Source organism: Mauremys reevesii, linkage group 6, assembly GCF_016161935.1.
Source record: "Mauremys reevesii isolate NIE-2019 linkage group 6, ASM1616193v1, whole genome shotgun sequence".
Classification (NCBI taxonomy): domain Eukaryota; kingdom Metazoa; phylum Chordata; order Testudines; family Geoemydidae; genus Mauremys; species Mauremys reevesii.
The window spans coordinates 31,640,406-31,663,608 of record NC_052628.1 but is presented as its reverse complement, the minus strand read 5'-3'; the positions used below and the strand labels follow the sequence as shown (position 1 = coordinate 31,663,608).

Sequence of the window (23,203 nt, the reverse complement as noted above, 5' to 3'; positions counted from 1 at the left end):
TTTCCCCCAGCATTTATAATGGTGTTAAATATATAAAAATGTGTTTTAGTTTATAAGGGGGGGGGGTCGCACTCAGAGGCTTGCTATGTGAAAGGGGTCACCAGTACAAGTTTGAGATCCACTGGCATAGTATTTGTTGTTATATTATGTTGTAACAATTGGGCTAGAGTGAATGTGTACTACTGGGTTACCTGGATGAAATCAGAAATGGTCAAAATGTGCATCATAAACCCATATCACTGTCCAGGTATCAGAAATTCTCCTCTTGTTCAAGTGATAGGGTCTTTACATTTGGAAGATTTGAAAACTATTCTGCTGCTGTGAAGATACAGGTGAGCAGCACAGTGACAACTGTAGGCCTACCTGGCCAGAGGTTTATTACATCAAGGTTTCTCAAGTTGTGGTATATGGAACATTTGTTATTAGTCTTCAGAGCATGTACCGGTACTTGTCCTATAATGCTGGATGCTCCCCCTTATTTCCAGCTGTTAATTGTACTGAGTGAGCTAACACTCCTTTAAATATTGTCCCACGGGTACTGTTCCATGTAACCAATTGCTGTAGTTATCAGAAAGGATGCTCTGTATTAAAATATGACGCACACTATGGATATTTTGAGACCATCTGCTGTTACCATTCCTTTTAATTACATTGCATGTTTATAACGTGAAACTGAGCGTCTGGATCCCTTCGATGCAAATTGGTTATTGATACACTGTCCCAAACACCGCGCTGGACGTCACAGGACGAATTCAAAGCCAAGGTCGCTGCCCTGAGGACCTTTCAGCCTAATGAGCTTGTAACGAATGTCCGGGAGAGCTGGTTTGTGGCTGGTGAGAACGGTACCTGCCGGCTCATTTCATGCTCGGGCTCGATCCGAGGACGCTCCCGCAGCGGCCTGGACTAGCGAGCGCCCTCCAGCCCTCAGTGCCAGGACAGCTCTGGCCTTGGGGCCCGTCGCATCTGAGCCGCTCCAGAGACGCCGGAGCAGGAACTAGGGGCCGGGGGATCCCCGACCACCCTCTCCCCGGGTCCAGCCCCGTTACTGCCAAGGCGGGGCTGAGCCGCACAATGCGCCCCCGGGCTGGGCTGGGCTGGGCTCAGCGCTGGGACTCCCGCTCCGTCCCCACGGTGGGGCTGGCTGGAGCCGCTTTTGTCGCCCCGGGCTGGCGTCTCGTTGCCCTGTAGCAGGGCGCAGGCCCGGCCAGGCGGGAGCCCCGGCCCAGTGGGCGGGCCGGGAGGCAGGGCCAGCCGGCGGGCTCCGCGCAGCGGCCGCTGCTCCTGCTCGGGCCGGGCGCAGGCGCTGCAGCCTGTTCTCCTTCGGGAAGCGGGTTCCGACCCGCACGGCTCCGTCAATGAGCTGCGAGGTGTGTAGCCTGCACCCGGGCCGGCGGGTGTTTACACGGCACCGGGACGGGGGGGCAGGGACAGCGGGCTGCTCCGGAGCACAGCAGAGGCAGTCAGCCGGCAACGTGCCGCTCCGCCCCGGCGGGGCTCGCCCCCTGCTCCCCGCTCTGCAGTGCCCCGGGGCAGCCCCTGCGCTCAGGCCGCGCTGGACTCGGCGGTCGGGTGGCTGCAGGGGGATTGGGTGAGACCAGGGGACACGTGGTAATCAGCCCCCTTCCCCCCACTCACCATTCATCTGTTGCGGGAGTCACGAGAACACTGGCCACCTCCTTAAGGGCCCCCAATGTAATAAGCAGTTGCAGCCGGGCCTAATTAATCACGTACTGGCTTGGGGTGCAGTCTGTGTAATGAGCTGTCGTGTGGTTCTCGTGCCTAAAACGAGATCAGGCATTAACGTGAAGAAGTGAAACGAAAGTGGAGAACCCCGCACTTGCATGTGATTTTTATTTTAAAATCGTAACGCTTAATCCAGCATTCTTCCTTGGAGGATGGGTTTGGGGCCCATTTCCTGCGCTATAAATACCCATTGAGGAGGCAGGAGATGGATGGTGTGTAATCTGAATGGCGATTTGTCTTTTAACAGGTTGTTGCGCTGTACTTTGCCAAGAGCGCTGAATTGGCAGGTGTTCGCTCTGAGATTATTTCTGTACTGCAACAATTAACCTCTCTACAGCTGTGGGAAGAAATTGTGAAAAGGCATCCAAGGTAGTTTTAGACTAGTGGTGTCCTCGAGTTTGGGGTTTTGTAAACTGTTAACGGAGTTACAAAAGTAATATAGTTGAATTAAATGTGTGTCAATTTTTCAGTATAATAAAAGTAGTAAAATCTGTTCTACATTTTGCTACTTGTGATCTTATTTGTGAGCATGTAGTTCTACAAATACGTTCAAAAGAGTGAATATTTTACTGATTTTTTGCATTAAACTGGCTGGCATTAGTAGCAGCAGCTAAGCTTGCAACTGGAAGGCTGTAATTAAATATTAGAGAGGGTCTTGCCTAAAATCAAACAAAATTGGGTTTTGCTGTAGCAGTAGCAAGTAATCGAACTGGAGTGTATTTTACCATATAGCCTGATACTGGATTGGTTACTAAAACCTATGGACTTTGATCATTTTGTGGCCTGTAGTTTGCAAGTTTTATTCTCCCTATGAAAAGCAAATCAAATTATGTTTTACAGAGGCAAATTGTGCAAAGCTCTTGAAGATGTTACATACCCTACCTGACTTGGCTGGAAAATGAAATTGTGTCTTGCCTTTCTGTCAGCAGTGACCACTGGCTTCTAACCAGTTCTCTAACACATTGACAGTCTTACTTGCCCAGTTGGCACATCTACTTGCTTCTGGGCAATAGTATTTTCCCCCGTCTGTGCTATATACTGTAAGCACAAAGTATAATTCTTTTATTATGATTTTACCTTTTCTAAATAAAACTTCACCACTCTTTTCTACTGGACACATGGTATCTTCCTATCCACTGTATATAATTTATTTTTTATTTTGCTTGAAATAACCAGCTCAGTTCCTATCCATAGAAATTTTATTGGTTTGGTTCACCACTGGCCCTTTCCCATGAAAAGATAATCCCCAAGTCCAAGGGCATACAGTTGTTTGTTGTGATTAAAAAAAAAATAGTACAAATGCAGATGCGCAAGTCGTAATCTTACTGACTTCAGCTTCCCTGGGCTGTGCACCAGTCAATCGTTCACATTTAACTATGAGAATTCATGCAAACACTTTACTTAAATATATTTATGCTACTGCTAATCCTTCTCAGACTTGCTGCCATTCAGGATCAAGTGGTTTTCGCTGTTCGCCAGGAATACGTGCTTCTTGGTGATCAGCTTCTGGTCCTGCAGTCAGGTGACGAGGTTGCCATTATCCCACCTATCAGCGGGGGCTAACTCCTGGCGAACACACTTGGGTATGTATAGCTTCTTCTTGTAAATGCTCTGTGTGGGTTGATCATGTATTGAAACATTGCTGGAATTATCTTTTTTTAATTTTCCTCTCTATTTAGGGTCTAGTGATTTGTGGATGACTTTCCCCTTCTGCTAGAACTCTTTGAGTGGGTGTAACATGCATCCCCTGCAGTAGACGGCCGTGATGCTGACACTGAGGTGTAAGTTGGTGCAGGAATAAATGATTAACATATTTGCAACAGATTGGAAAAAGCTTTCAAAATAGTTTGGGCTAGATTCACACAGGGACTTGGTTGCCTAGACAGATCACTGGGATTCACAAAGCCTGAGTTAAGCACTCTGGCTTCCTGGGCAATGAGTGGCAGGAGATAGGCACGTAAGAGTGGGATTCACAAAAGCCAGCACACTAGGTAGGGAGTGGCATAAACTAGCTAATAGGAGATGCCAAGGAAAAGGATGTGTCCTAAGCCCGACCCCTCTCAAGTAGTTGAGTACCGCCTCCTGCTTTGGATTCTCAGCTGTGAACCCTCTCAGAGTTAGGCACCAAAGGTGGTGGTGAAGGACCATCTCCCTCATAACTTTTGGCCCAGCAGTGAGGGTACATCCCTGGGATATGGAAGACCCCTGGTTCAAGTTGCCCCTCTGCCTGAGAGGGAAGAAGGGATTTGAACAGGGATCTGCCACCTCTCAGACTGTTTTTGATATGGGTCTTCCTCAGTGTTTTGTGTTCATATATCATTGGAGCAGGAGGACTGGATCCTGTGTCCACTATATCCTGGGTGACTGCTCTAATCACCAGGCTGTAGAGTCATTCACATGCTCTTGCGCTCTGTCTCTCTGGCCCACTGACTAACTCATTATTTATCCACAGTGGAGCAGCTTTAATGGGAGAGACTAAGGGAGGCCCATATCAGACTATCCTATAGCCTACTAGCTACAGCACTTACCGGAGAGGTGACAGATTCCTCTTCAAATCCCTTCTTCCCTCAGGCGGTGGGACTGTACCCTAATCACTGGACCACAAGTTAGGAAGGAGGTCCACACCGCCCACCCCCACTTTGTGTGACGTTAGCCATGGTCTTGAGCATGCCTATGGGATTGGCCCCACAAGTGCATTAGGAAGAGGAATGCGCATCTTCCATTGCTTTGTGCATCACACTGGGGCTTAGGTGCCCAGCTACCTAGAGCGAGGCAATAGTGTGTATGCTCAGAAGCCAAAAAATAGGCTCCCTGGAAACTTTCAGTGCAAAAACTTAGGTGCTAAGGAAGGTTGAGTGCCTGTGAAGTTTGATGGCAGCTAAGCAGGGGTTCTGTGAAGACTAGGTTTTGTGCCTAGGTTTCTTTGATAATGTGGTCCTTTAAGTTGTATTTTTTTTAAGATCTTTTTGTGCTTTTATAGTTGTGGCTTTCAGTAGAGGTGCCAATCCTCATGGTTGGCTAATATCACAATAAAAAGAAACCTTTTTTCACTTTGATTTTTTAAAATTAAGATGATTTAAAGCAATTTTGAAATATAAAATTATCCTTTTTCTCTTTTGCTAAAAGAACATCTCTCCTTTCAGATAGTCTCAGTGGATGAAATTCTCACTGTCTCAAGAACTGTAATCGGGATAACTCCACTGATTTATGCTGGTGCAACTGAGATCAGAATCTAGCTCACTGCTGTTAAACAAGCTCCTTCTCATGCTTCCCAGATTAAGTGACATCTCTTGTTCCCATAGAAAGTGGCAGTGTCCCTTTCTGGACTGGTTGCTGCTCTGTCAATGAGCCCTGGCTGAAAGAATGCTTTTAAACTGCCCCTGGAGCAGTTTTTTTATCATCATAAGATTACCTGCCTTCTTCTAACTCCAGACAGTTTATAATTTGACATTCTTAGCCAGTCATACAATAGGACATGCTAGCACAGGGGTCTCTGCTAGCTGATCCCACTGCAGACTGGGTCCTAGAATTGGTATATTAAAACAAACTGAGCCCTGGGACCTCCAGAAATTGCCAACAAGAATTAGTGTTCTCCCAGCAAAGGGGCTAAGAACTGATTCGGCATGGAGACTGACCTTTTTCATTTCTACTAGTGAGTTCTACAGCTGAGGCACGTTAGTGGGTGCCATACATTTGCTGGATAAATTCAGGTCCCACGGCTGTTTAGAAAGCAGCTTCCAAATGGCTAATGTAATTAGAAAAGTAACTTATTAAATCTTTGAGTTCCATAGCTTTCTGTTTCCTTCCAGAGAAGCCATGAATGAAAATGAAGATGAGCCCAAAGATTTCATCAAACTGAGCTATGAAAAACTCTCTACAGATGAAGTGTCAGAGCTGGTGATTTCTCCATGCTGTGGGGCTGTGTCCCTGTTCATAGGTGAGTTTAATGCCCCTAAAATAAATCGCTGGATGTGTAGCTCCATCAGTAAGTAGAGCAGAGGTGACCTCATAAGTTCAACCTCATGCTTCCTGAGACGACTAAAAAAATAAGTCCCTGGGACAAACCAATAATATTTAGCAAATTATATATTAATCATTTCAAGCAAGATCATGGCCAGCCCTCATGCAATAGGGAATGAGGGCCTTAGAAGCCTTCTGGCTGGTGTGGTCAGCCTAGAATTGCAGCCCCTATATTTGGGGGAGCACAGGGGCTGCTAGTTGCTCCCCTGGAGCAACTTACACAAAAGGAGATGGGGAGTAGATAGAACTATGTTTGTCAACCCCCTGTGCTGACCATCAGAGCTGTCTCTCCACCACCCTCCAGTGTAGGGCTGGGGTTCAATGCCACAGTGTAGCCCAAATGCAACTTACCTCTTCATAAAATAGTATCTGAAGAGATGAGACTTAATTCTAGCCTTGTGGTTAGTATATCAGGACCTACATTTTCAGATCCCTTTGTGCTCAGAAGTGAATACCCTTGTGTGCCTAAAGGCCATAGAGTTATTCATGTTGTATGAGCAATTGCCATGACAACAGGCACAACTTTCTAAACACATAGGGCCAGATCTGTGCTAGTGACAATGTTGCCATCTTGGGCATTGGTAACTCCGGCATGTAAAATCTGTGGGTTAAATTCTGTCCTTTTTATACATTAAGAATTGTTAACGTACTTAAAAAAAACAATCACTTCCAGCTCATTGCAGTGAGTTGGTTGAACCTTTTCCAGAATAAGAAATATGTTGTTTGGACATTCTTAGATCATATGCTCTTTGGAGCAGGGAGTATATTTTTGTTCTAGCGCAATGGGGTCCTGACCGAGGGCTGGAGTTCCCAGGTACTCTTGCAATAGAAATAAATAATTTATTTGTTTTTAGTAATTCATTTATTTTTAGGTACTACAAGGAATAACTTTGAAGGGAAAAAGGTGATTCACTTAGAATATGAAGCATACTCACCAATGGCAGAAGCTGAAATAAAGAAAATCTGTAGAGATGTTAGACAGAAATGGCCTTCAGTCAAACATATAGCAGTGCACCATAGACTTGGGTATGTATGGCCAAGATGTATCAAACTAAATCTGAATTAAATGTCAGTATGCTTGTACTTGCATATGGTGTGGGCAGGAACCTGCATATTCTTTGCTGCGAAACCTGCCACTGAATCCACCCCTTGTTGCAAAATTATGCTGCAGTACCTGGTCATTTAAAAAAAATCAGTTTCCATCTCTGAGTTGCCAAAGAAACTTTCAAAACATGAACCACATACAAACCAGTGTGGTGATGGATGCCTGAGGCGGCACGTAGCCTGAAACACAGTGAAAATAAAACTAAGATTTATCTGAAGCTGCCATAGTGTTTCCAGTCTCTTGCCCTGGAGTACCACAGAATCCAAGCCCTTCACTACAGAACTTAAGTCAAGTTTACCAGAGTATACAAGGTCTAGAATTCAGTCCTAGCCTGGAATATCATTGAAATAGGCATTGCCAGTCGTGCTGGCTGGGAGATCAAGGGTTTTTCCCAAGACTTGACAATTACCCTTTTGTTGAGTTTAAAATGCAGATCCATTGGAAAGTAATGGCGCATGAATCTTACCAGGTCCACCCTGTACTGGGATCTCCTGGGTAGATGCAGGTTTTGGTGCTAGTGGAGCCTGATTCAGGATCAGGGTCTAATCTGAGCACATCACAAATGGCTGCCTCCCCACCTCTCAGCAAAGATTACCACTGTTCAGTAAAGCTAGGTTATGTGAGACTTCACTTATTTTTACAAAATGTATTACACTAGATGGAAAAAATCCTCATAATATGAAACTAAAAATCTTTACAAATTCAGTTTGGATGCAGAAGTGTGCTATTAGCGGGCCAAACTGTACTGCCAGGTTCCCGGGTGCAGCCTGTCAGTGATTGTGCAGGTACACAGGGGCTGGAACAGGCCCTTGCTGTTTGATACTTGTTCACTGGTAAAACTCAGTCCCTTGCAATGAGTTTCACAATCATTTTGCAAGTTAGCAAAGTTCTGCTCTATGCTGTATTGCCTAAAACAATTTTCCTGTCTAATCCTGTAAACCTGTTTTAAAAAGAAAAATTGAGGAAATATGTTTGTAAAAAGCGTAGGACTTGAGCATCGGTTGCTGATTCAAGTTGAGTGGGTTTTGTTTTTTAGAGTATAAGCTGTTTGGGGCAAGGATGCTCATTTACTCTGTGTTGTGTACAGTGCCTTGGTAGAATGGAGCCCAGCCATTGTTGAGGACTTCAGATGCTAATGCACTGTAAATGTGAAGTTCAGTGTCCTATTCCTGTCTTTCCCTAGTTTAGTTCCAGTAACAGAAGCAAGTGTGATTGTAGCAGTCTCCTCTCCACACCGAGTGGCATCTCTTGAGGCTGTGCAATACTGCATCAACACTCTGAAAGCAACTGTTCCAATTTGGAAAAAGGTGAATTTAAGTATTGTAGCTTACAAAAAAAAGCCACCTCTCGTCTTCACCGTGCTCTCTGTCTCTGGGGTCCGATAGTTGTATAAGCATGTAAAACTGTCAGCTGTCCACTTCTGTGATTTATATTGCAGAGGGATGTATGGTCTGAGAAAGGATGGTCAGTGCTTTGGGACAGGACTGGTTCTGGGTTCCAAATGTTCAGTTCTGAGGACTTGGCTCTTGATTGTCAGCTTCCAGTATTTGGGATGTTATGCTTTAAAAAAAAAAAAAAAACTCTGATTCATGAACAAGTTAAATATCCCCCTTTCTAAAATAAAGGCTCAGTAGTTTAATATGGAATAATGTAGAAGGCAAATGCATTACAACTTGGTCATCATGAGCACTATATGCTTTCATTCATGAGCTCTGTGTAGGTGGACCCTGCACAGCCCTACTAATCCCCAGAGTGGGGATCAGCATAGGCTTGGTGTGTCCCTCCATGGAACATATTGCAGAATCAGGGCCTGACACTGTATGCATCTCAAGACAGTGTCCTCTTTCTGTGTGTCTGCCAAACACTATGCAAACTGTTTGTACTGTATAACTAATAGCAGATTAGCTGTTGAATTTCAGACTCCTGAAGCACTTCCCATTCTTTGTTTTTGTTTGCAGGAGATTTATGAGGAGGCATATTCTTGGAAAGAAAACAAGGAATGCTTTTGGGCAGATGTGGAAAAATAACTCCACCTCCAAAGTCACTCTACAGTGCATGCAGATCAGCCTTTACTTGTAGATACTTTACAGCAGTGGTGGCAACCTGCGGCCTGTCAGGATAATCAGCTGGCGGGCCGCGAGACGGTGTTTACATTGACCGTCCGCAGGCGGGAAGCAGTGGCCCGTCCCGCTTCCCGCAGCTCCCATTGGCCTTGAACAGCGAACCACGGCCACTGGGAGTTGCGGGCAGCCGTGCCTGCAGACGGTCAATGTAAATACTGTCTTGCGGCCTGCCAGCTGATTACCCAGACAGGCTGCAAGTTGCCCACCACTCTACAGTAAATCTAACTAGTAACAGCTTATGCATTCTAACAAACACTTCTGTCTAAGACAGAATAAAATACAAACAGTAATTAGATTAAGTTCATAAATAACTTTCATTTTTTGTAAAATCACCCAGCTGTGCTTTTTTAAATAGCTAGACAGTTTTGTAAAAACAATTTCCCAAAAAATTCTTAATTGAAAGGACTCTAGTTTTATATACTATATGCTGCTTTAATACCTTTATTCTGGCACCCTGTGTGTTCATTGCCAGCACTGGAGAGCACAACATGACAATCAGGTTTGTGTTTTTTTAATCTTAAAAATACCCTTTGTTAGTTTTATATGACTGCAAAGTCAACATACTGGCTTTTAGATAGTTTGACACTTTTAAGTTGATTAAACGTTTTTGGTACAAGCAGAGAAAAAAATATAAATTTTACCCAGAGTTACTAATGGTTACTTCCCAGTAGCTTTGGTTCATAGAAATATTTTTACTGTGTAGTTATTACAGGTCCAGTCACATTAAGGAAATGTAAAGCTCTTTATTCGAAGTGAGATCATACACAACTACTTTGCATTAGCAATAAAACACAAACTTAACTGAACTTTAATAGATGTATAGAAGTGACTAGTTTTGAAGCAGCTTTTGCAGCTGTCTTATTCTATGGGTTAAAAAAGCCAATAGTTGTTACAAATTAAAACAGTTTTAAGTCTCTGGCTTGAACTACAAATGCAAGAATATTTACAGTTAGGAATAAAATTTCTCATTTTAACTAATTGTTAAAAGGACATTGTCTTGAAACAAAGTCAATTTAAAAAAATAATTCAGTAGATTTAACAGGAGGAACTAATTAGTTAATGGGGCTACTCACATAAGTTACTCACATATACAAATATTATCAATTTGCATTGTAGTTTTGTATTGTAGAGGTCCCAACTGAGATCAGAGCCCCATTGTGCTCAGCCCTTAGAAACCTAGTGATAGATAGCTTCTGCCCCAGAGAATTTATAATCTTAAATAGACCAGAGAAGGTATGGGAAGGGAAAGAAGCACAGGGGTGTAGTGACTTGCCCAAGATTACACAACACTTGGGCCCTACTTGTTTCACTGTTTCCTCAGTAGCACAGTCAACTGCACAAAGCAAAAACAGATAAAGACAATTCTCTCTCTCATCTTTCAGTCACAGTAATCTTTGGTGTTAGTTTCAAGCAGAATAAGTTTTAATACAAAATCAAACCCCAAAACTTCAAACACAAGTGAGATTAAACTGGATCCTTGTACTGTTTTTTGGGGGACATCCCTGGGAAGAAGAGAAGCCGCTCTTTGCATGTATGCATCTATTATGGGTGTCTGATGTGTCTTCTGTATCACTTTGGCTCTTATATTTAGGTAGGGGAGAGTAAGTTAGACTGAATTTTCCTTGTTTGGAACGTGCGACTGAAGAACGATGCTGTTCGGATGTGGCTTTGCTGTATGGATTGTTCAGTGCTATCAGCTCCATGAATAAAGATAATTTCTACAGAGATCAATATTTGTTGGTTTTTTTAAGTGCACTTATTATACCCAGTGTTTCAAATTCTTGGCAGTAATGGCTTCACCTGAATCTGTTTCCAGGGAGAGGCCCTGATTCTGGGATCAAGCAAAAAATGGGTATTACTTACAAAGAGAGGTATAGGACTAACATGTCATATCGGTGGTAGTCTATGAATCAGGCAGAACCAGTGTAGTGCTTATATGCTAGCATTAAAACAGAAAATGACATTGCAAAGTTATACCTTATCTAGGTCAGCAGCAACTTATGGAATCTATGGATTTCACTGGTGCATCTGTAACTGATCGAATGGAAGGAGAACAGAATAATCACTCACATATCCCCATCATAGAAGCAGCTGGAGAGAAGATTTCAGATCAAGGGGAATACTACTTCCCTCCCAGTAACCAGGCGTAAGAAAGGTGAGGCATGTTGTGTTAAACTGCTAAGATCACACCATCAGTCTTTGTGTCTGCCCTTCAAGGCACAAGCATCACTTAGTCTAAGCACTAGTTTAGAACAATAAGTCTTAATTTGGAAATGTGTAATTTGGGGTTCGTCAACTGGACTATAAAATAGAAATGGAAAAGTTCCAAGAAAGCTTATGCACACGTATTTAAAGGTTATGGGAGTTACTGGAAGTTATAGTAGAGATAGGATGTTAAGATACTTGACACATTCAAGCAACTTCTGAAGACTTAAGATCTGATTAATCCTGCCTTCACCTCTATCCTATAATATAACAAAGATACACCCAGCTAAACCAGCACAACTAGCATTAACTAGCGGAAATACTGTTTTATGCAGCAACTCAACAGCATTGGACATTAGGGTGATGTGCTAGAAACCCGGGCAGTTCATTGCTGCAGGAGATCAGCAAGAGAAATACTGGGCCAGAACATCATAAGTGGCTGCAACCATTAGTGCTCATTAAGATAATCAGCTCTCCTGTTGCAATATGTAACAACCCATTGCAGTCATGAAGGAAAAAAAAAAATCTTTAACCCAGGCATTATACCTAACATATCTTATTTTGTATGCCCGTGATGGTATGCTGGTGAGAGAGCTTTTCTACAGGAAAGTTCAAGGGCACAGAGAACAACTTATGGAACACAGGCAGTTGACTGGTGGAGGCAGGAAACTATCACAGCATGGAAGCAAAGAATGGATTTGATGGCAGAACCCCTTAGAGAAAATAATTCTCACTTCTTGGCTTGCAGTATTTGAGAGTAACCTGTGCTGTGACTGGATGATCACTTATAGCTTAATATTTGAACAACTTTTTAGTGTTGCTCTGGCCCTCCTAGTACTTCATTGTTATGTTTTCAAAAGTGGTTTAGGTTGATTTTTAACCAATTGCATGCTGGGAGATTGTTACAAAGTAATGGATGGTGCAGGAATGTGGATCAAGATCTATCCAGTAGATGTCAGTAGAGAGACAGCTGCAGGTGGTGGTGTTATAGGGGATCAAAATGATCTTTTCAGAAAAAACTTTAAAAGTCACCGTTCTACATTCACCTTCCCTGAATTCAATATGTGTTGTGAAATAGAATATAGTTGCTCAGTTCTTGTTGGCTAAAGCGACACGGCCAACTTTAAATTATTTTAAAGAGTTAAAAGTGCTACCTCTTTCCTGTAGCTATACTGCCAGTTTGTGGTGTTATATACACGTTTACCTACCTTTTGAATCTGCCCCCAAGTCCTCTGACCCCCACAGAGGACAGTAGTGAAAGTGATAATACAAATTATCAAATGCACATATAAAAAAACCTGAAAATTGAGGCTTTATTCCAACCCCTTTTAATAATATTAATCTCAGGGTGTTGCTTATGCCAGTGGTAGGTTTAAAAAAATTACATGATTTTTAAATGTATTGATGTCCTTTTAAATATTTTGAACCTGGTTTTGTAAAGATTGTCAGCCTGATACGTACACGTGTGTGTGTGTGTGTGTGTGTGTGTATATATATAATCACAATATGCAATTTTTGACAGAAGTTTTGATTTGAATGTACACAAACAGTGCTGCCTTTTATTTTTGTTATTAAATAAACAAAAACAAACTCCAGTACATCAGGTGCTATGGCATTCTGTACTAAAGTGCAAAATATACATACAGTAGAGGGCAGAAACGTCAGAGATTTTAAATCTTAACTGCATTTCTCAGTGAGAACATCATTTTATATCCATTATGTTTAAAAGGTAATGAAAGGGGGAAATTGTTAGCCTGATAAAAAGTAACCATCATATGTAGTATTTGGTGATGTTTGATCTTATTTACCTTTCATACGTTGCTCTTTCAAGTGCAAAACTGGGCTGCAATACGAAGTAGGTGAGAGGAGGGTCTGAGGATCACTCAAAAGTCACTGCCAACTTGGAGGGGGAAGACAACAAACTGCTCCAAGAGGGGAGGGCAAATGCGTTGTGAAGTTGTAATTTTAGAAGGGAGGGAGCCTGTGGGAACTAACTCCATTAATAGAGCTGCACTGGTGCAATCCCCTAGTGTAGATGTGCTGCATCAGTGTGAACTGTGACTTACACCAGTGCAGCCAAGCTTAGCAGTGTTGCTGCACCAATGGCTAAAACCTGTAAGGCCTGAGGCACAGCCTCTTAGTATCCTCAACAGCTGGTTGTCAGCACCTTGCAATATCGTAACCTTAGGATTCTGCTACTGTAGCAAAGAAAAAATTTGCTGCATTTTATATAGTGGCTTTTAGTGGAGCTTTTCACTCTTCAAAGCTCTGCTTTTATTAGTCTGTATTCAGATTTGTAACAAAAATTAGTTTTTATCCTTTGTACTGTAGTGGTGCCTAGGGGCTCTAGGGCCTCATTATGCACAAGCACAGAACAGATGGTCTCTGCCCCAAAAAGTTTACAATCTAGTTCTGAGTCCTCAATCTGATCATTTGTGTTAAATCTGTATCTCAGTGTCCACTCTCCTATGAGAGGAGTAGCAGTGTTGGTCTGGATCTGTAAAAAGCAAGAGTCCTGTGGCACCTTATAGACTAACAGATGTAGTGGGTATTCACCCACAAAAGCTCAAGCTCCAATACTTCTGTTAGTCTATAAGGTGCCACACGACTCTTTGTCGCTTTCTCCTATGAGACTAATTTTTGAGATTTACAAAGGACTTTACTCATATCGTCTAAACCTCAGCCAGTCTAATTCGGATCTCGCACCAGTTTTACACTGTGTAACTCTTGATTTCACTGGAGTCACTCCTGACTTCTGCTGTTGCAAGCAAGATCAGAATCAAAGCCCAGCACTGCAAAATAACACGTTAGAGCTAAAACTAAATGTCTTTACAAGGTTTTAAAAATGTAAACCCCCAAACCGTTATACACAGTACAAAATATACATAAAATTTCCAGCATTATTTCTCAGGCTATGCCTACCCAAAAGTGCAATAAAATTACTCTTTACAAAATGGAATTAACTATTTAAGTAATAAAAAATACACATACAAACCGCCCTTCCCCCCCTCCCCAACCAAACACAAAACAAACAAACAAACCCACCAAACTAGTAACATTAAATGGCTAAGTGACAGATGCAAAACCCTACTTATGCTCTGCTTTCCTTGTAGTTTGAGAACAGCGCTTCTTCCAGAAAAATCTTAACACCTGGGACAATGAAAAACCCAGTCACGGCAAGTGAATGTAATCATGCACCTAAAACCCTGGATGTAATACACTCTTCTGCACATTCAACTTGTGACTGACAATAAAAACTGGTTGCTTGCCTGGGTTCCATTACATGCACCACCAAAAGGCACAAGAAATGAAAGATTTTACCATCCACGGCATTGTTAAATTCCTATTCTTGCTCTGAATGCACAGGATTAATTATATATGAGGTTTTTGCAAGTTCAGTATGAGTGCAATTTTTTTTTCAAGTTGTTAAAAGAGAATTGAGGCAGGAGACCAATTTTTATCTTCAATCTTAGGTTGCATGTGCTAGTCGATGCACCCAGGGTTTATAACTGCGAGTCAGAAGTTTGTTCTTTAAGGAATTGTTTAGAACACAACTTAATTTTTAAAAACTCAGTTTGGCCACAAACACAAGTGGTGGCAACTGTATTTATCTGTCAGACAATCGAGTTTGGGATCCAGATTGTCTTTCAACATGTCACCATAAAAAATAGAATATGAAAATATAAAAAAAAACTTTTAGAATAAAAACAAACACCAGATAGACTGAAAATAATTCAGCTGTTATTCCAAATGACACCTCTTCCAGTCAGGGAAGTTGGTGGCTTGGCTGGCTACTGTTTACCGACTAAGACGACTTTGGGTAAAAATTTTCAAAAGTGCATAAGTGATTTAGGAGCCTAAGGCCAATTTCTGAAAGTGACTTGGGCCCTTAGGAGGCTAAGATTAAAAATGTGTAAAGGCACTAAGTGATGTAGGAGCCTCAGTCACATTCATAGAAGAGAGTGGTACTTTTAAAAATCTTTACCTAAAGTCTAACTGAATGTCAAGAGGACTTAGACTCTTAAGTCTCTTTTGAAAATGGGATTTAGGTCCCTTTGAAAATTTTACACCCTTCAGATAATTGTCTTCTATCAGACACCACCTTATTTCTAATCCAAAATATGTATAGAAAAGCATTTCAACAGGTGATGTGCTTGTGAGGTTAACTTCCTGTCATGAGAGTGAGGCAACCAAAACTTCAATTATCTCAGCCCACAAGATTGGTGTGGGCTCTCTCTTTAACATGGAGATTCTTAGTTTTTCAAACCTAAAATTCAAAGATTTTCTTTTAAAGCAAAGGGTATATAACATAAGGTCACTTTAATAGAAAAATGTTATGTAAATTAAACAGCGTAACATAAGGCCACCTGAATAAGACGTCCTTTTTAGGTCTTAAAACTTCTCTTTCAAAAGTACTACAGTATTTTAAATTGTACAAAACATAAGTTACTTATAAAAGTTCTTTAACTATATAAGAACAAACAGCATGTGACAGTGGTCACACTGCTTAATGCATCACTGAAAGGCACTCACATAATACGATGATGAGAGTGGTACAAGCACCAATATAGAACAGATCTTCCACTGTTCTTTGTCACACTAGCTGCACATCACTTAGCTTTTCCTGTGCTCCTATAATACACCAGACACTTTCTTTCACTCCTGCCTTATTGTCAGCTACTGAACGAAGGCAAAATCTTGCATCTTCATTCTCATGATGCCAATAGTCTGTGGGGTTACTGCCGTGAGTAAGGATTAGGAATCCAAATAAAGGTTTTCAATTCACCTTGCTCTTTGGGTTAAAGAAAAAAGGACATGTAAATTTAAAGGTATGGTAAGTGATTTTTAATAATAATAAATATAGGCCTGTTTTTTCTCCTTTGTTAGATGATTAACTGTACAAGACAAGGGTTCAGAGAAGTAAAATTTAAATCCATTGGAGTAGTGTTGAGAATTTGAAAGCTGCCACAGTAGAATCATAGAATCTCAGGGTTGGAAGGGACCTCAGGAGGTCATCTAGTCCAACCCCCTGCTCAATGACAGCAAGTCACAGTGAGTTTTCAAATTCAGATCTTCTGCCTTTAAAAAGGACAAAACATGCAAGGCAGCACTAAAGCAGGAGCATGTCTCATTTAGAAGTACCAATACCATACACTGTAAAAAAATTAATTTTTGTCACCTTAGTGAAAGGAATATGGTGATGTACTTGGTATGGTGTACCCATCCAGACACCCTATATTAGGGCGTAGACTGGAGTCTTCATTCCCAAATCAGGACGCATTGCCCATTTTATAATATATACAACCTGTAAGGTTATGGATTAGTTAAGACTCAGATTTGATGGGAAATGTGAGTCAGTTCTCCAAGACAATCAAAATGTAGCTAAGAAACTGCAAACTGAGCTTTACTTTTCCATGTCCTGAATCAATATTCATCATGCAATGTCGTCATCTAGATCATTTAGTTAGTAGAAAAAAATCATTTTTACCAAGAGCCTATTAACTTGGACTGATATTGTTCCAAAATCTGAAAAAAGTTGCTCTATTTTGCTCTTTGTGGAATGGAAGTGGGATTTCTACCACAAGGTGTATGCTCCAGACCTGCCCGATTCACAAGGGCTAATTTGTTTGCAAGGAAAAAAAATATACAAGAAAATATACTATAAAATATTTGTGAAAAAAAAACTGACCTGCAGTTACTCTTACAAAACAGAAGAATCTGTAAAATATTTTCATCCATAAAAAAAGCATTTTCATTCCTTAAAAAACAAGTTTAACAGTTATTGAACGTTAAGGCACTCCAGCTGAAGATCTGATTGGACCACAGCCATTGTTTGTGGCTCAGAGGATTAGTTCTGTATTCCCATCATTGTTGTCTTCAATCTTTGTCTTTTGTGAGTTCTGTAATTTCATCAATATCTTCTACATCCTTTGTCATTTTTTCATATTTTCTCTTGAAGAAGCCAAGCTGTAAGAAGTTTTGAAAATAGTTTGTCAGCCATGTATATTGTCTATTTTGTGCTGCCTGGTAATGAAAGGTACTAGGATTAGATCTAAACATGCCATTTATTTAGTCATTTGAGACTACATTTCTCAGCTGATAGAAACATTTTCAACAGAACATTTTTTTTGATGAAAAACTAATTTTTGAGAAAAAACAAGTTATCTAAAATTTTCAGGTTGTAAACTTTTTTTTTGGCAACCTTTCTCCTCCTCAAAAAAAATAAATTGTTTTTATGAAAGAATTTCCCCCCACACTTTCTTCAATATTTTTTGGTGGTAGAAAACTACCAACTCTAATTAGCAAACTGTTAATTTAAACCTGATTCTTGACTCACACAGTAGTTTCTTTAAAAAAAAAAAAAGGGGGGGGGAGGGAGAGAGAAAATTCTTAAAAGCAGGAGGCATGTCTTCATCTGCCTTCCCCGAGCCTGCAGGTTCAAGGTATAGCCCCAAACACAACTTAAAAAAAAAAGTGCCAAAGCAGCAGAGCCGTGCAGCCAAGTGTCTTTATGATGAAGCACAGGACCTAGAAACGCTCCCCAGGGAGCAGTTGCCTTGGTGCGCCAGGGAGCCCTTCAAACACCAATGCTTTGGCACAGAGATAATCTGTTGCCTTTTCCAAAACCAGACACCCTGGATAGCTCTTCTCCTCCTTAGTCCCTCCCCTCCCACCTCCCCACAAGCCTCTTCCTTTCTCCATCTCCCACTCACACTGCCTGCCTCTTGCATATCTTTGTTCATTTTCCCATCTTTCCCCAAAGTCCACCCCCATCCCTCCTGCTGCCCAGCCTGCCCCCTTGGAACATTGGAGGTATGTGCAGAGCACAGCTTGCGAGTCATGGAGGTAGGCTGACATCTATCAGAAAACAGATGCCATGGTTATACAGGGAAGTCAGTGCTTACCCGTTCCTTGTCTATTAAATGTATTATAATAATTTTCCATATTTCCCAGGGCTGCTGTAAGGATCCCTTGTAATGTACTTTGAGATCCTCACATGGAAGGTGCAATACTAATAAAAATATTTTTCTCCCCAAGTTGCAGATAAATGATTGTTTGGCATGATTACATATCAATTCCTACGATTATAGCCCTGGTGTATTCAGGTGGGAACTTCCATTGGTTTACTTTTACAGATATGAATATCTACTCACTTTCCATAAAACAGCAACCAACGCTAACAGCAATAGCAGTCCTGCCAGTATACTTCCTATCACAACTCCGATTGGTACCTCCGCTTTCTCCTCAGGCTTCATTATTGTCACTGGGATCTGAAAGCAGACAGTTTTATTTGTTGTGTATCAACATGAACAACATTAAAGAAGTTTTTCTAATCCCCAACTTTTATTTAGCTGGAACAGATTCCCTGGCGAAAGGCTGGAGGGCTGCACCAGAATTATTGTCTGATTTGCTGGTGTTAATAGCTATTTCCTATTATTATTAATAGATATTTGCATTGTGGTGGTGCGTAGGCACCCCAGCTACAGATGATGGTACCATCATTTTAGGTGACATACAAACTCATAACAAGATGGTCTCTGCAGAGCCCACTGAACAAAGAGGAAGAGTAATCTCATCTTCATCACCTCCTCCTTCTCCTTCCTTTAATGAGAATCCTTCTGCAGTGAATCCACGCACTGCAGACAAAGACCACTGCTAGATAAATCACATATACCCACAGACAGACTTGGGGCTGGGACTAGAACTGGGATGATGCTGTTCCTCCATCTTCACAAAACAAAGGCCTCTGCTACTTCAGCTAAAAGAGAACTAGTCCAAACTGACAGTAGTAGTCAGTAGTACACAAGAAGGCAACATTATTTGCTCATATACACAAAAGTCCACACATTATCCTCTCATCCCAGCAGGCGGATGGCTTCTTGCTCTTTGCCTGCAGGTCCTAACACTCTACTTGAAACTACTCTAAGGGCAGGGAAGAACTAGTACAGATCTTAATGTTAGCCAGGTTTCCACTACCAGTTTTTAGCCTGAAGTAGCAGCAAGAGGAGATGGGTCAAGTTGGAAGGACAGAAAAGGTGGAATTGTGCTGGGATCTGCTCTTCCCTTGAGTTCCTAGGCACTGCCATGCTTCTCACCAGTCAGAAGATCTCCTACTATCTGAATACAGAGCTCCCAAAATATCTTGAAATTAACTCATTTTCAGGTGACAGCTACCATGGAACTAGTTAGTTGTACATGGGTTAAGTCCGATTATAAACTTGGATGGATATTTACAATTGCTCTTCTAGACCTCTTAGTCTAAGGTTTATAAACCTCACATCTGATTAATACTACTTGCAAGTTTAAGAAACTTTAAACATTTTGGAGGCACATTTTAATTTTCATATGTGAGTAGTTAATGTTTATAAAAAGTTATAATGGGAACAGGTTTTGCTTGCTATGAAACCTGATAAACCACAGCAATGTATTTTTTCAGGGTTGCTTGCTCTCAGCTTTGTCTGATGGAATTTAGTCTCAAGCTTTCTGGGAAAGCCACACTGACACGTCAATGATTTACCATTGGAACCCTGTTATTATGTTAGGTGTGGCTATGTGTATCCATTTCACTGCAACAATCTTCATGCATTTTATAACCGAACAGCCACAATAATGATTTTAGCAGGTAAACTTTCTGTACTTTGTTCTCAACTGGCAGTGCTTTCTAACTGGAAAAAAATCTGAAGATTTCTTATACCAAGTACATCTAAAAAGCTCCACCCAATTACCCAGGGACAACATTCATTTGTGCTGAAAACAAGCTTCTCTAATTTGCAATAGGGGAAAAGCTGCTTTTATGTGACGGTTGGCTGGAACTGTTACGGATATTAAAATAATGCTGAAGCTGCCTCCTTTGAAAAGGCAGCTCTACACTTTGAAAAGTTACTACATGCAAATGGTACTCTCTTAGGGCCAAAATGTGGCCCAGCTTGCATGGTGGCACAAGGGAGTAAGGGTGCATAAGACGCTTTAAATATCTCAACAAAATATCTCATCCAAAAATCAAAACATTTTAAGTTATTTGGTAAGGGATTCTCAGCGAGGCATGCTACCATCTGACGTGGAAAGGGGAAATTTGAGAAGTGAGAGAAAAAGATGGAGAAAACCTGAATTTACATACAAACCTCTGGTGGCAGAGAGACTTGAGGGTCCAGTTGATTTGAAGGAAATGTCCTTTGAAATAAAAATACTGCAAACTAACATCTCCTCCCGCCCCCAAACCACTACAATATGGCCAAAATCACACCTGCAATACGAACCATTCAAATCAGTGTCAAAACTTGCACTGAAATCAGTGCGACCAGGATTTCCACCCTAAGAGAACTAGAAATGATATTTTTTTCAGATGATCTGGAATCACTAAAAAGTGGAGGACACACATACACTCTAATATTCATTTTGTACACCATGTATATTTTTCTAACTCTACTGAATACATGGTGCCGTAACCGAACCTCTCACAACTCAATTGTGGATCAAAGACTTATAATGCAGGATACATAAAAGATTACTGTAGATTAGGGCTGTCAAGCGATTAAAATGATCTAGGACACTCCAAGTTTCATGCTAGTCCAAACACTGGCATCTACTGTTTTGGGGTAGTGCGAAATTCTTCAAACCCACAAATATACTTTCTCTTCTTTTCAGCAGTTCTCCAGGAACTGACTATATGCCTGAGTACAAATGGACCCATTTAGAATCTCTTTACAAAAGTGCAATGTTTCATGGGAACAATGACAATAGAGGTAGTACTGTGCTTTGGCCTTATTTCCACTTGGAGATAGGTCAATCAATAACTGCCCTAGTACATATTTAATTGGATTTTCCATTAGCTGCAGCTGGGTGCTGATGCACATCATCATCACTAAGCCGACTCCCTGATTAGCTTGTTTCTTGAGTTGCATTCCAATCCCCAAAGGTCTTGGGATAGATCTATTTTTTGGATCAGATGGGCTCGGAAGTTTTCCAAAAAGAAATACAAACCAGTATTCCAGGTGAAGTAATGTCAACCCATGCCCAGACCAAGGGAGGGAGATGTTTTCGTTTCTACTGTTGTAACAAAGCATTTTCCCAACACTATTTAAAATGTACATATTAATGAATTAAATCCTTGGGAGGAAACATTCTAAACCATAGCAGTGTGTACAACAAAGAGTATTTAAGATAAGAGTCACTAGAATATCAAGATTATTAAATATGTCCATATTACATCCATTCTAAATTGGAGTATACTCTGCAACATGTTACAATGTAGATGTGATTTTGGTCATCATTAGAACTGTGCAAAACATTCACAATTATACCAAAATGCACCTATGCAAATAGAACTTAAAACTCAGATGAGATTTGCTGAAATGTTTCCTAAAGTTCATGAATCCAGGTCAATTTATTGTTTTATGGTAAAACCAATGTAAAATTTGACATTTTTTACATGAAATCAGTTGAACCTCAGAGGTTTCTACTGAGTTTTGCTGGTAGTTTTGGAGTTCATTCACAACAAAAGTCAGGTGTGCAAGCTCACACAAATTAAAACAAACAGTGTTTGTAGAAACACCAGCCAGCTGAAACTGTAACATTTTCAATAACTCTAAAACAGACAAGTGAATAAAACCAACTTAATGTATTCAAGCAAATGAGCAGATTTTCTGTGACCTGCCACATACCTCTCAGGGACATTAAAATCAAATATTAGCTTTTAGATATAGTAAAATATAAAGAAAGGAAACACTTCCATTGAACAACACTCACAGTTAGGGTATTCTCTCCAATTATAAATAATTCTGGGTTATGTGTATTAATTTCTGCATCTGCTGTCAGCTGTAACATCTGGAAAGTTGACTGCAATAGAAAAATAAACTTGTAAATATCTGATCAAGCATTCCTATAATGAAGATGTTTTAAAATAATTCTCCTTAACTCAATGTTACTTTAGAGCTGAAGATTATTATAGTATTCCAAAAACTGGAATTATATTTGCCAATGCTTATTGATCCAGTATCTACAGGAAAGTAATGAATATGCCAGTAATGCACACTTCAGCCTTGCTATGCTTACCGTTAATAATTAAGATTTTTTTTAAATTAAAAAACCCCTATTTTCATCATATAGTTCAGAGAAAAGAAGATATTGAAATATCTGTCATTGTTTGAAAAGTTTTGCTGCTGTTTAGCTGTGAAGGTGGCCAGAGAATCAGAGGGAAGGGGAGAAATGGAAAGGCAATATAGCACAGGGACGGGGACATAGTTCTGGCATTTAAAAGGAGTGTAAAATGAGAATGTGCTTTTCCCTTCCTTTTCCTGTGTCTCTATCCAACTTCTCTCTGCTTTTCTTCCCTTTACTTTTTCCTAACACCATCTATTCTTCCCCATCCCTCAGCATCTGATCCTCCTCACTCTTTCTGGACTGAAAAAGGTAAAAAGTGGAATACTTTAAAAAAGTATTCTTGTGCCTGACCCAAAGATCTTATCTCCTTCCATTAATATTTCCAGTGCTAGTGGAGCCTGTGCAGGAGTTCGAACATTGCCAATTCAGTACAACTGTGTTTCATGTGACACTTTGCATATGCAACCAACAGTACAGGGATACCAGTCTAAAAAGAGTGCTGTAGGAATGGGTTGGGTGTTAGTAGAGGAATGTGGGCAGAACTCTAACCACTGCATGCAGTACTGGAAAAGCTATCCCAGATAGGATAAATATTTGGTCCTTTTATCTCTTGAATCATCGTTCTCTACTTGACTGTTGACTCCTCAGAACACTCTCCTTTCTCTTCCCTGCTTCACAGATGCATGCATACCCTTCATGCTTTTTATACAGAACGCCTGTCATTCTAAATGCAAAGGATTATGGGCGTGCAGTGCCATCTATAAATGGCTGTTCATGCTGGAGTACTGACAGTCAAACGGAGAATATGCGGCCATGCAGGGGCGGCTCCAGGCACCAGCACGCTAAGCGTGTGCCTGGGGCAGCAACCACGGGGGGGGGGTGCTCTGCCGGTTGCTGCGAGGGCGGC

General features: G+C 41.1%; 3 protein-coding genes across 5 annotated transcripts in view; 2 read left to right on the top strand and 1 right to left on the bottom strand.

The window, feature by feature from the left end:
- The first annotated feature begins 706 nt into the window (after positions 1-706).
- Positions 707-3,321, top strand: MOCS2 (molybdenum cofactor synthesis 2). Of its 2 annotated transcripts, none has more exons than XM_039543224.1 (3): positions 707-833; positions 1,991-2,112; positions 3,180-3,321. In XM_039543224.1, the coding sequence occupies exons 1-3, from the start codon at positions 807-809 to the stop codon at positions 3,304-3,306; spliced, it is 276 nt and encodes a 91-aa protein (XP_039399158.1). In that variant the 5' UTR covers positions 707-806; the 3' UTR covers positions 3,307-3,321. The 2 variants fall into 2 exon arrangements, with proteins under 2 accessions (XP_039399158.1, XP_039399159.1); XM_039543225.1 differs by lacking the exon at positions 707-833 and adding an exon at positions 1,227-1,367.
- LOC120407549 (molybdopterin synthase catalytic subunit) lies at positions 3,291-10,722 on the top strand. Its single transcript, XM_039543223.1, has 6 exons — positions 3,291-3,326; positions 3,423-3,524; positions 5,553-5,680; positions 6,636-6,789; positions 8,052-8,175; positions 8,827-10,722. Exons 3-6 carry the CDS (start codon positions 5,560-5,562, stop codon positions 8,893-8,895), a joined length of 468 nt encoding a protein of 155 aa, XP_039399157.1. The 5' UTR covers positions 3,291-3,326; positions 3,423-3,524; positions 5,553-5,559; the 3' UTR covers positions 8,896-10,722.
- A 2,001-nt stretch (positions 10,723-12,723) lies between these two features.
- ITGA2 (integrin subunit alpha 2) overlaps positions 12,724-23,203 on the bottom strand; it is a 101,027-nt gene continuing 90,547 nt past the window's right edge. For both annotated transcript variants that reach the window (XM_039543217.1, XM_039543218.1), the window contains 3 exons: positions 21,943-22,032; positions 18,351-18,467; positions 12,724-17,163 (listed from right to left, as the gene is read on the bottom strand). In XM_039543217.1, the coding sequence (XP_039399151.1) occupies positions 17,074-17,163; positions 18,351-18,467; positions 21,943-22,032 (297 nt within the window). In that variant the 3' untranslated portion in view covers positions 12,724-17,073. The remainder of the gene's footprint in view (positions 17,164-18,350; positions 18,468-21,942; positions 22,033-23,203) is intronic.

Excerpts from the sequence above, each read along its gene's own strand:
- MOCS2 (XM_039543224.1), top strand. The coding sequence starts at position 807 with ATGTCCGGGAGAGCTGGTTTGTGGCTG. Across the intron at positions 834-1,990 it reads GGAGAGCTGGTTTGTGGCTG|GTTGTTGCGCTGTACTTTGC; the intron begins GTGAGAACGGTA and ends GTCTTTTAACAG. Across the intron at positions 2,113-3,179 it reads ATTGTGAAAAGGCATCCAAG|ACTTGCTGCCATTCAGGATC; the intron begins GTAGTTTTAGAC and ends AATCCTTCTCAG.
- LOC120407549 (XM_039543223.1), top strand. The coding sequence starts at position 5,560 with ATGAATGAAAATGAAGATGAGCCCAAAGATTTCATCAAACTGAGCTAT. Across the intron at positions 5,681-6,635 it reads GGCTGTGTCCCTGTTCATAG|GTACTACAAGGAATAACTTT; the intron begins GTGAGTTTAATG and ends ATTTATTTTTAG. Across the intron at positions 6,790-8,051 it reads GCAGTGCACCATAGACTTGG|TTTAGTTCCAGTAACAGAAG; the intron begins GTATGTATGGCC and ends GTCTTTCCCTAG.